The sequence below is a fragment of the Delphinapterus leucas genome, chromosome 16 (assembly GCF_059928025.1).
Source record: "Delphinapterus leucas isolate spDelLeu-1000000601 "Yukka" chromosome 16, BTC_Dleu_Yukka2, whole genome shotgun sequence".
Lineage (NCBI taxonomy): Eukaryota > Metazoa > Chordata > Mammalia > Artiodactyla > Monodontidae > Delphinapterus > Delphinapterus leucas.
Genome location: NC_143144.1, coordinates 7632752 through 7644819, shown reverse-complemented (window position 1 = coordinate 7644819; position 12068 = coordinate 7632752). Strand labels below are relative to the sequence as shown.

At 44.5% G+C, this 12068-nt stretch overlaps 1 protein-coding gene across 1 annotated transcript in view; it reads left to right on the top strand.

Moving 5' to 3' along the window:
* The window catches only part of PCNX2 (pecanex 2), a 278237-nt gene that overhangs the window by 98228 nt on the left and 167941 nt on the right, over nt 1-12068 (top strand). Inside the window, exon 16 of the mRNA XM_089897420.1 lies at nt 11956-12065. Coding sequence (XP_089753546.1) covers nt 11956-12065 — 110 coding nt within the window. The remainder of the gene's footprint in view (nt 1-11955; nt 12066-12068) is intronic.

Genomic DNA, 12068 nt, shown 5'->3' with positions numbered 1-12068 from the left:
TATTCCTCTCTTAATTTCATATTCTTTTTGACTCATCCAAGATGGTAGCAAGTAACATGTAAACGGACTCCCTCATTGACTTAACTACTTAACTACTACATCACTGTCAAGTGATGTACAGAAACAACCGGAATATTTGCTCCCTGGAGAAATGGCTCAGTAGTTAATTAGCTGGGCTTTCTATATGTCTGGATAAACCATGATTTCTATTGCTTATTATCCCTTATAAAGAGATTCTATTTTATTGATGGCAAGGGCATCCAGAGGTTGAGGTAAATTACTATAATTTAATGTTTCCCAAGCATCGTTAACAACTGCTGTGGGAGAGTTTTCCCCATATTCTTCTAGGTACTACAGGGTTGCAGCTAAAACAATGGCATTTCCCATGCATTCAGGTCTTAAAATCTAATATAAATACAAAACAAACTCATAGCTCTAGAATAGTTTTAGTTCTGAAATAGACCTTACATATCCCCTGTCCCAAACCCTTCATTTTATTACTTAAAATGAGGAAATGCAGGTCCAGAGAGCGATTAAGGGACTTAGCATCACACATCGCGGATCCCAGATCTTGTATCTTTTCAGACATCTCACTTCTGTACCATCCTCCCTAGCACATTTGAAGTATAAATATATTTTTCTAGGCAAAAGAACCGTTCGCAGGCATACAGGATACCTTGCAGGCCGATGGTACTTTAATTTTCGGAATAATCTCCCAAGTGTTTTCTCATTCGCCCTTTATTATAGCTCCGTGTCATACATAAGGAAGACCATAGCATTTCTATGTTCCAGTGGTGAATGTGAGTACAGAGTGCTGACGCCATCTGCCTAAGGGCACGTGGCTAATTCACGTTGATTTATTTTTTCGATGGTAAAATGGATTAGTAATACCTACTGCATATGAGTGTTGTCAGAAGTGAATGAAATTAAATTGATAATATATATAAAGTGTCTGTGGCTCAGGGCTTTTCATTAAATGGTGTGGTGCGCAGTATTCTGAGATTGCCCCAAGACTCCAGCCCCCTGTGTAATTTCTGCCCCTTGAGCGTGGGCAGGACCCATGAGTATGATAGGGTGTCCCTCTTGTAATTAGGTTACATCATCTGGCAAAGGTGGAAGGATCTTGAGGTGTAATTAAGGTACCTAGTCAGTTAGCTTTAAGTCAATCAAAAGGGAGATTATCTGGATGGGTCTGACCTAATCAGACAAGCCCTTTAAAAGAAGGACTAGAGGTCAGAGACAGAAGAAACAGCAGACACCGTCCCCGTGGCCTCGAAGAAGTGAGCAGCTGTGCTGCAAATGGCCTATGCAGAGGACCCCATGTCATAAGGATGGCCTCTCAGATCTGGAGCAGATCCCAGCAAAGCCAGCAAGAAAATTCAGTCCTATAGCTGCAAGAAACTGAATTCTGCCAGCCAGAGGTGAGGTTGGAAGAGGACTCAAGGCTCAGGTAAGACTGCAGCCCTGGGCAACACTGTGAATTCAGCCTGCTGAGACCCCGAGCAGAGGAGGCGGTCACGCCCAGGTGGCTGAGGCAGGACACTGTGAGATCATACTTTGTGTTGTTTAAGCCACTGTTTGTGGGGATTGGTTACACTGCAGTAGAAAACAAATACAAGTGGAAATTATTATTAGCATTCTTAGTTGATGGTGATGAACATAATGGTGGTGATGCTAATAGTAATACGCCTGCAAACGAAATCCAAGTTTTAATTCACTTTTATTACACTAGACTCCAGATTATATTTTATGGCTAGAACCGTGTTACTTCTAGCTGCAAGGGGATGGGAATTACAAGTCTTTCAGCTGCCTGAACAGCTAGTAAGGAAGCGATGACTGGTGGGGAGGAAGGGCAGATGGGAGCTAGATGGGCGGTGAGTACTTTCTGTCACATTCCCTTCCTAGAAAGTTAAACGCGTGTCATTGATCTCCAGACCCAGTTAACACTGGCTTGTCGGGATCCTCAAGCTGGAGTTGGATGCCTTTGACAGTGGCAGCGAACACTGATTTGGGGGGAAAACAGGAAGAAGAATGATACCTCAGTTGTTCAAAATGGACTTGCAATTGCTGAGTAAGATCTGGAGTCAGGTTTGGGTAGGAAGCACAGAGTTTGAAAGGGTCCAATCCAAGAAATGTAGTGAAATCAATATTGGTAGGATTCAGTGGCTGTCCAGTTTGGAGCGGGGAAGTTGGGTGGACAAGAGAATTCCAGTACGAGCAGTGGTGGCCCCAGTACAGATGGAGGAATATGCTTGTGCTATAGCCACACCAGCAGAAGTTTACCTTCCTTCCAAAGTCCGTGGGCAATATTGTCCTTTTGGTGTTCATGTCAATACTTGTTTATCCTGAATATAATCTGTTCTGTGGGAAATAGATACTCCCACGATAACTAGTACAGAAAAGGCCTCTGTTTCCTCATGTTTAAAATGAGCGATCCCCGCCTTTAAGATTTGCTATAATCTGAACGTGACAGTGCATGTAAAGTGGCTAGTCAAGCCGTCGCTCGATACATCGGTACTATTACTGCTGTTGTTCTTTCTTCACCCCCAGTTTCATCATGAACTCGTGAAGGTCATGACTGTGGTTTATATATGCTTCTTTTCATATTCTGCTAAAAGTCCGGTGTTATATAATAGATGCTCTATATACTTTGGATTGAGTAAATTCAGATAACTGAGAAGAAGGCTATGAGAAGGAAAGTAAATGTCAGTATTTTCCAGAAAGTTTGTGTGTGTGTGTGTGTGTGTGTGTGTGTGTGTGCACGCTTATTTATATTTACCTATGTTGGATGGCGCCTATCACGTAGGTTTGGATGGTACCTGTCAGTCTTTCTTGCTAGTGAATGAGCTGATTTTCCCCTGATACCTATTCCAAAGTAAAACAGTCTTTTTTTAATCTAGCATTTTAGTTATTTTATTTTATTTCACTGGCCGCACCATACGGCACGAGGGGTCTTAGTTCCCCGACCAGGGATCGAACCCGTGCCCCCTGTAGTGGAAGCGTGGCGTCCTAACCGCTGGACCACCAGGGAATTCCTAGTAAAATAGTCTTGAATCATAAGCATATGCTGCTTTTTCACCAAAATGAAAGAAGAGTATGAGGTGAGGAAAACCTACTTTTAGTAGACAGTGAAGTCTTATTCATCATATCTGTTACCCTGATCATTCGTTTATTTACTGTGAATTAGGCTCAGTGATAGGCCATGGGGCTGCCCCTCTGGGTGTCTAGGGTCTACCAGGAATGTCAACTGGGGCTGCTACGGGCTGAGCACTGGATGCTGGGGAGCCCTGAGGGTGCCCAGTGCATGTTTGCAAGTGCCGGCCGGCCGCATGGTGACCCATGGCCGTGAACTATGAACAGAGTGCAGAGTACAAGACTGGGAGACACATCTGATCTTGCTGAGCTCTGGAGCTTCAAGGGCACAGATCTCCTTTCACTTAAGTATAAGATTCATGTCAAAATAGTCCTAGAAGTAGGACTTATATCAGAGAGAAAGTGATATGATCTAGATCTTATTTTAGGATGTATGGAAACCTGGCTTCAGAAATGCCTGGATATTTAATGGGCTCAGAAAAATCCATTGCTCTTCCCTTAAAAGAAAGTGCGTGAATCTGATATGAAGGGCATAGCAAAATGAGAACTTGGTCCATTTGTGTTCCCTTTATAACCAAACCCTCAGTTGGTTTGCCCTGTAAATTCCATCATAGAGATGTCTAAACTTTTGAAGGAAAAAAATGCTGAAACTAGGATTCTCTTCAGAAAGTGCTTTTATACAAAGCTGAACTTCCCTGTGTATTTTCATCAAAAGAATTCCCAAATGCATATGAAATCTACCACAGAACTGTAGGACTATTAGACAGTTTTATTTCTACCTCATAAAAATATTTCAAAACCTGGGGGAGTTTTATGAGACCAGCTGTCATCTATCCATATCATTCCCAACTCAGGGACCCATGAGACACCTCTCAAAGCAATTAGGGATGTTAATTTTAAGCAAACTGTCACATGGTATACACTTCATTATCAGTGGGTGATAGATTGTTTAAAACCTTATCTCTCTCCAAAAATAAAATTTGTATTTGTGTGCATATGTGTCTGAGTAAATAAATTATATGTATATAATAAAATTCAAGACTAATGTCAATACATGGATGTTTAAAATATGAAAGTTCTTTTAAAAAATCCACTAGAAATGTCAGTCAGTACTTCCTCTCTTCCTTTCTGCTTCTCTGCAGAAATGAGACTGACCACTGAACTAAACCTTTCAGATAGACACCCAGTGCATTTGATCATTTTGTTTCAAAATCCCTCTTCACGTCAGTGGTTCTCTTCTTCCTCAAGTGTCAACATTTTCTTCTTTATCCCAAAATAAAAATTAAAATGAAAACATCCTCAAATGCATTTTCTTACTGTATTTCTGACTCAACAAGCTCAACTCCTGCTAGAAGTTTGGTTCCTAGGTGCTCCTGCAGCTGTGGAAAGTCCCGTCAACTTCCCTGTTTGTCTTTTTTTTTTTTTTAATATTTAATTTTATTTCTTTTTGGCTGTGTTGGGTCCTTGTTGCTGTGCGTGGGCTTTCTCTAGTTGTGGCAAGCAGGGGCTGCTCTTCATTGCAGTGCACAGGCTTCTCATTGCGATGCCTTCTCTTGTTGCAGAGTGCGGGTTCTAGGCTCGTGGGTTTCAGTAGTTGCAGCTCGCGGGCTCAGTAGCTGTGGCACATGGGCTCAGTAGTTGTGGCACGTGGGCTCAGTAGTTGTGGCTCATGGGCTAAGTAGTTGCAGCATACGGGCTGAGGAGTTATGGTATGCGGACTCAGTAGTTGTGGCTCGCGGGCTCAGTGATTGTGGCATGTGGGCTCAGTGGTTGTGGCTCGCGGTCTCTAGAGTGCAGGCTCAGTAGTTGTGGCACGTGGGCTCAGTAGTTGTGGCTCGTGGGCTAAGTTGTGGCACATGGGCTCAGTAGTTATGGCATGTGGACTCAGTAGTTGTGGCTCACGGGCTCATTGGTTGTGGCATGCGGGCTCAGTAGTTGTGGCTTGCAGGCTCAGTAGTTGTGGCTCATGGGCTCAGTGGTTGTGGCACACGGGCTCAGTAGTTGTGGCTCGCAAGCTCAATAGTTGTGGCTCCCGGGCTCTAGAGCACAAGCTCAGTAGTTGTGGCACACGGGTTTAGTTGCTCTGTGGCATGTGGGATCTTCCCGGACCAGGGCTTGAACCCGTGTCCCCTGTGTTGGCAGGCGGACTCTTATCCACTGCGCCACCAGGGAATGCTCTCCCTGTTGGTCTTTTACAGGATTGCCTCCTGTGCAGGGCACACCTGCCCGAGGAGCCTGGGCAGGGAGACAGGCTTAGGCCCTGGAGGGTGACACAGGTGGGGTAACTTAGGACTGAACAGCCTGGAGAGGGATCGGGAGATTAAGGAGAAAGGAATGGAAAAAAGGAGCAAAGCCATTTTATCTTGCTGTGTTTCCCCCCACACACCCTAAATCTTAATTCTGTAAAATGATTCTGAAGAGTTCCTTCTTGTTCTCAGTTTATTTAGTTGTGTGTGTGTTAAGTTGCAGAGATGTTAAAACAGTAATATGTTCCTACACAATGAAAGCGTAAGGAGAAAAGCTTTCATCAAGTTTCTCTTCCTTCCTTCTTTCTCAGGTGAGCTTGTCTCTTACCTCTCCATGGAAAATATCTGTGTTTTGAAATAATTTGGGAAAAGGAAATGCTAATGTTTTCCTAACTGTACTTTATTGAATCATCAATGTCAGGAAGTTCTTCCTTAAATTACATCCAGATTCCCTTGCTGATGTTGAAGCTTATTTCCTTTAGTTTTATCTTCAGAGTCGATGGCGCCCAGCCACCTCTCTTCCCAGTGCAGAAAATTACGGGTTGATAAACCATAAAGGTCATTTCCTTTCAGTGTTTCTTCATGCTTAACTATTTCCCATTCTTTTATCTATATATCTATATGCTTAACAGTGGTACCTTTAGAATTGCATCCAGCCGTACCCATCCGGAAGCATATCCAGGCCATGCTTGAATGCAGGGTCATGCAGCATCGAAGCATTTTACCCTTGCATGACTTGGAATATGGTCTTCCCAAGTTCATTCCCAATCACTTTTACAATCCAGCTCCTTACTCAGTCCTTCATGGAGCTTCCTCTGAGCTCCTCTCAGATGACTTCTTCCTCTGGGCTATCACCCTACCATGTGTTACAGCAAACCCCAACACAGGCAGTTAACTGAAAAGATGTCCAGCACTATTGAATGGGGGATGATATATGAAGGAAACAGCCTGTAAAGCTGGAAACTTCTAATTTATAGTGATCCCAAGCCTTTTTATTTATTACTTATTTATTATTTATTTATTTATTTTGGCTGTGTTGGGTCTTCGTGGCTGCGTGAGGACTTTCACTAGTTGCAGCGAGCAGGGGCTACTCTTCATTGTGGTGCACAGGCTTCTCATTGCAGTGGCTTCTCTTGTTGCGGAGCACGGGCTCTAGGTGCGCGAGCTTCAGTAGTTGCAGCACACGGGTTTAGTAGTTGGGGTGCATGGGTTCAGTAGTTGTGGCTCACAGGCTCTAGAGTTCAGGCTCAGTAGTTGCAATGCACAGGCTTAGTTGCTTTGCAGCGTGTGGCATCTTCCTGGACTAGGGATTGAACCCGTGTCCCCTGCATTGGCAGGCGGATTCTTAACCACTGCGCCAAGCCTTTTAAATGGAAAGTCATGAGATGTCCACATACTGTGCACAGTGAGCTGTACAAGTATTTAGGGCGGTGTAAGATACAGTGCACTGAACTAAGGCTTGGTCGGTCTTGCCACCTTTGGTAAGTCTTTTCCATTCTCCCTGTCTTCTTACTTGACCAATAATTTGGTCAAGGGGTGAGGTTGGCTCAGTTATGAGATCTCTTCCAAATCTAAAGTAATCTTTCCTGAAGATAGCATGGTTTTGCAAACTTTGGCATTCTAATCACGAAAAAATAACTCATGTGTCTATCCAAATAGTCCTTCCTATCCTTGCTTCCCTGGGAAATTTGCCTCCTATTTTATACATTATGTAACTGTATCTGTTGAAAAAATGAAGAACGTTAAGAACTTGGAGCTTGAGGGGATTTCCAGTAGTAAGCCTAAGAAGATACTGGTGGTCTGCCTTTTTACAATCTGCCCAAGCTCAGGTGAGCCCCGGTTCTTTCTAAGAAAGAGTTGTGTGAAGATCTGAGGTTGAGGGAGAAAACACACAAAGGCACACCTGGAATATGGATTCCTTGCGATCCTTCACCCCACGCTTCTTCTTGGAAGAAGAAGTACGCCATTCTGGCGTCAGCTCACTTTTACATTGTTGAAGAAAATATTCATTCCTTCTGTCCTGTCCCTGCGGCCACAGTGCTGTTCACTCCTGTCTAACAATTTATCTTGAAGCTATTGGTTATGCTCAAAGAAATCACATGTATGGAAGGATGAATGTAGACTTTTACTAATACAGGACAGACACCAGAAGGAATGCAACAGATTAAAATAACAAATGAGAACTACCCCTAATAAGGTCTGTCGGTTCAGCTTGTGCACCTTGACAGAATAATATCATATCTTGGCAAGGTCAGATTTGCATTTTGTAGAAGACTTCCTGTTTTCTTATTTTCTGTCTGTAGTACACAAACAGAAGGATATAAGGGATCTACAGAAATCATTGTTTTTCTCTTGGACTCTCAGAGAAGGACCATACTAAAGGTCAATTCTAATTCTTTTCAGGAAATGTGATTTTGTTGCAGTCCTCAGTCCTCTTATGTATCTGCTCTGGTCTGAATGTTTGTGTTCCCCTAAATTCATATGTTGAAATCCTGACTCCAAAGGTGATGGTATTAAGAGGTGGGGCCTTTGGAAGGTGATTGGGTCATGAGGATGTCACCCTTGTGATTGGTATTAGTGCCCTTCTGAAACAGGCCAGAAAAACGCCCTCGCCTCTTCCACTATATGAAGATATACCAGCTGTGAACCAGAAGGTGGGTTCTCACCAGACACCAAATTTGCTGGCACCTTATCTTGGCCTTCCCAGCCTCCGGAGCTGTGAGCAGTACATTTCTGCTGTTGATGATATCATATGTCTATGATATGTGTTACAGCAGCCTGAGTCAACTGAGACAGTATCTTAGTAAAGCATGTAGTCATAGCAAACATTTATTGAGCATCTTAGACTGGCTACTAAGTATTTTACACACAATATTTCATATAATATTTACACCAACCCTAAGCGGTATTATCTAAGATAAGGAAACTGAGGCTTCAAAGCTTGCGTAGTATCTTTGTGCTAATAATAAGCAGAGTTGGGATTGCAGCTGGCAGTCCTAGCCAGAGCCCATGCTTTTAACTACTGCTCTGCACTGGGAAAGACCAACCTTCTGTGTCCTGAAGATACCTAAATAAAATGATCCGTGCGGTTCCCTTCTTAGGTCTGCATCATAGAGTAAGGCAGTAATGGGTGCTCAAATCCAGAGCATCAGTTCCATACATATTTAGTAAGGGCCTTTCAGGGCCTGGACCCTGCACAGGGTGCTCAGAATACACTGGGGTGAAACAGACGAGTCCCTGCTGTCAACGGGCTTGACCAGTGGAAGGATCATGGGTTAATCACACAATCTTTATACAGATCTGTAGTCACAAGCAGAGATAAATGCTGGGAAGTAGAAGGAAGGGGGACAACGTCCCTCTCCTCTGACCCCAATGGGAAAATATCTGTTTCCCATTAGATATTTTTACCTCCTCTTCCCTTTTCTACCAACTGCTATTTTAGTAGGTAAAGAGGGAGGGTCCCTCAGTACTAGGAGGGGTAGCTGCCCTTTCACGTTTGTACTGCAGAGATTTAATTAAGTAGAGAATAAATGAGAGAAGAATTAGATAAGGGGTATTGGGTGAATCAAAGTAGGTAAACTTAATTATTTAAATATATTTAGTTTGGCTTTAATTTATTCTCTGCAAAGACCATCCATCATGGACGCTCTTTCTTTTCCAATTAATAAAAAACTAACATCGACATACTGCTTTGCAGTGTGCAAGGCCGTTTCAAATCTCATCAAGGCATTGCAGCAATATTTCAAGAAGAGTGTCATTGTCACCTTTTTTACAGAAGGAGAAGCTGAGCCAATGAGAAGTTAAGTCCCTTCCACAGAATCGTTCATTCCAGGAAGTGATGAGCCTGGAATTCACTTCCGCCGATGCGTATTCCCCTGACTTTTCCTTTGTTCAGTGCAGGGACCATTATTTCCATGGTCATGGTTACTAAATCCTTCTCATAGTGATTTTTTTTTAGTGTTTGCATTTTTTTATGGGCTGCATGTAAAAGGAAGCCCTCCATCTTCACGAAATTGTGTATAAAACATGCAGCGGAGGCAAACGTAGAGGAAACAGTGGGAGGAAATAGCATTTAGCAGGTTTTTCTCTTTCGGAAAACTTTTTGGCGGTGTTTTTGTAACAGCCAAGTATGAAATAAAAGGGGAGAAGCTGCAGGTGGGCGTCCGGGGCAGGGAGAGGAGGAACAGGTGTGAGGATGGCTGGGGTCAGCTCCATCCACCCACGGCACCCCAGAGCCCAGCTTGGTCCTTGAGAAGCCCCTGCAGGGGAAGGACCGTGTTCTCCACATTTCTTCTGTGCGGGTCTCCACTTAAACGCCAATCCCTGGACTCACTGGAGCCTCTGCTTCCTGCCTGGTAAGCACCCAGCACCAGGCACCTCACCGTCCATCACCTGTCACACTTTATTACAATTACTTATGTTCTTCCCTCCCCAGGCACCTGTGCTGTCCTCTTCAGAGGTGTGCTCCTTGGTGCCTGACACATAGCAAGTGGCCAATAAATGTTTCATGAGTGAACTTTCAAGAAACAATAAAATTCCCAAGTTCCAGAATAAATTGTCTGTTATTGGGGGTGCTGTTTGAATGAAAAAATTAGTTTTCAGGTCATGAGATACCTTCCCTCTAATAGTCTAATCATTTCTGTGACATTTCACTGCCTGATCCACATTTGATCTAAGCTACTTAATGTCTTCACCCTCTTTTCTTGCTGAAACATTTTTTTCCGCACAGGTCATAGAAGACGGATTGGTGTAATCATGAAAACTGAAACCTCATTCTCTCAAGGATAGGTTGATGTGCTAACATTGGTGCCAAGTACAGGGAAGAGATGCAAACTGCCCCTCTGCAGGGAGTCCAGAGGGGGCAAGTCCTACCCATGCCCATAACAGGAGTGAGATATCTTAAATGCTGAAGTAAACGTGTTTAACGATGGTTCTGATGCAAGGGGAGAGCTTCTATCTGCCTGGGAAATCAGGGAGACAGCACCAGGCAGGTGGGACTTCTTATACTGGGCACTGAAGCATGGGTAGGGGTTCACCAGGCAGGGGGGAGTGGACTGGGGTCAGAGTGGAAGAGCTCTCTGGGCAGATGCAGCTTTGTGTGCGAAGGCAGGGGGGCCAGGAAGCAACACATCTTTATGGTTTTGCTGCTGTGCATCTACTAAATGTGCAGAAGGAGGCTGAAAAGTTGAACTAGGGCTGGATCCTAATTGGCTTAGCTAGCTTCCTGTGGAGTAGATTTTTTCGGTAGGCAATGAGGAATCACTGAAAAATACTGAGTGAAGGGCAGTCGTGATTGATTTGCCTTTTATGGGAAGAGGACCACTCTTTTGTAATGTGGAGGGTGAATCGTGGAGTCTGTGGAGTGGGGAGGGATATGGAGTTTGCAAGATCTTCCCACTATGAAGCTATTAACAGTAGCCCCGGAACAAGGCAGTGGATGCTTGACCCAGTACGATGCAATGAAAGGAAGGGACAAATTGGAGATGCATTGAAAGATGCATCAGTAACACATTAGGACCAGCTGACTGTGGGGATGACGGACAGGGAACAGCCCAGGACAGTCTGGCTCAGAGCCCTGGGTACCAGTCACCAAGAAGGGGCTGTGTTGAACCGTCTCATACCAAAAGCTTAAAAAAATGGCCCGGCATATAGAAAAGTACCCTTGCGGCACCCCCTGCCTATGCATTATTTTCCTTTCTAAAGAAGAGGAAACTAACACAGTGCTCAGAGATGTTAAGTAACTTAGCCAAGGCCACACAGCTCATCCCTGGCAGGACCAGGATTCAAATCCAGGTCTGCCCAGCTTGAAGCCCATGCTGTGAGGAGGTGCTCTACCCGCGGGGGAGGGGCTGCCCCACGTGACAGATGCACTGGCTGGTGAGGAGCCTCTTGCAAGCCTGGTGGGCACCGAAGGAGAGAAGAGAGCGCCATGGCTTTCCAGGGTAACGGGGGGGGGGGGCCTTTGCATTTAATTTTTTAGATTTTATTTATTTATCGATTTATTTTTTTTGCGGTACGTGGACCTCTCACTGCTGTGGCCTCTCCCGTTGCAGAGCACAGGTCCGGATGTGCAGGCTCAGTGGCCATGGCTCACGGGCCCAGCCGCTCCGCGGCATGTGGGATCTTCCCGGACTGGGGCACGAACCCGTGTCCCTTGCATTGGCAGGTGGACTCAACCACTGCGCCACCAGGGAAGCCCTGTCTACTACCTTTTGAATAAATAAACATTAAATAAACATTAAGAAATACAGTTTTTATGTGATTATTATTATATTTAATTCAAAAGAGGCAACACATGTTTAATGCTACATCTTATAAAAATCCTAAACTGAATTTTAGAAAAGGTGATGTTAATGTATTTTCATAAATATGCACAATTTGTTTCAAATGTACCCCCCCCCCATAGCCAATCCCTTGTCAAAATCCATGCTTGTACGTTCACAGGCTAGGTTTCTGGGGAGCCATCAGGTGCTTGGATGCCCGTTGACAGGAGTGATCACAGGACACTGCGTCCACCAGCTGGACCTCAGGGACACCTGCTAAGCGTTTTCTAGATGCGATCCTGCCCTTCTGCACCCAGGCGTGGAGTGACTTGGCTCTCTGATCTTTTGCTCAGGAACCCTGGAGCACGCAGCACATCCCAGCACTGTTCTCTGCCTTCTGTGGCCTCTTGGTTGCGCTTTCCTACCATCTGAGCAGACAGAGCAGCGACCCCTCTGTGCTCCTGTG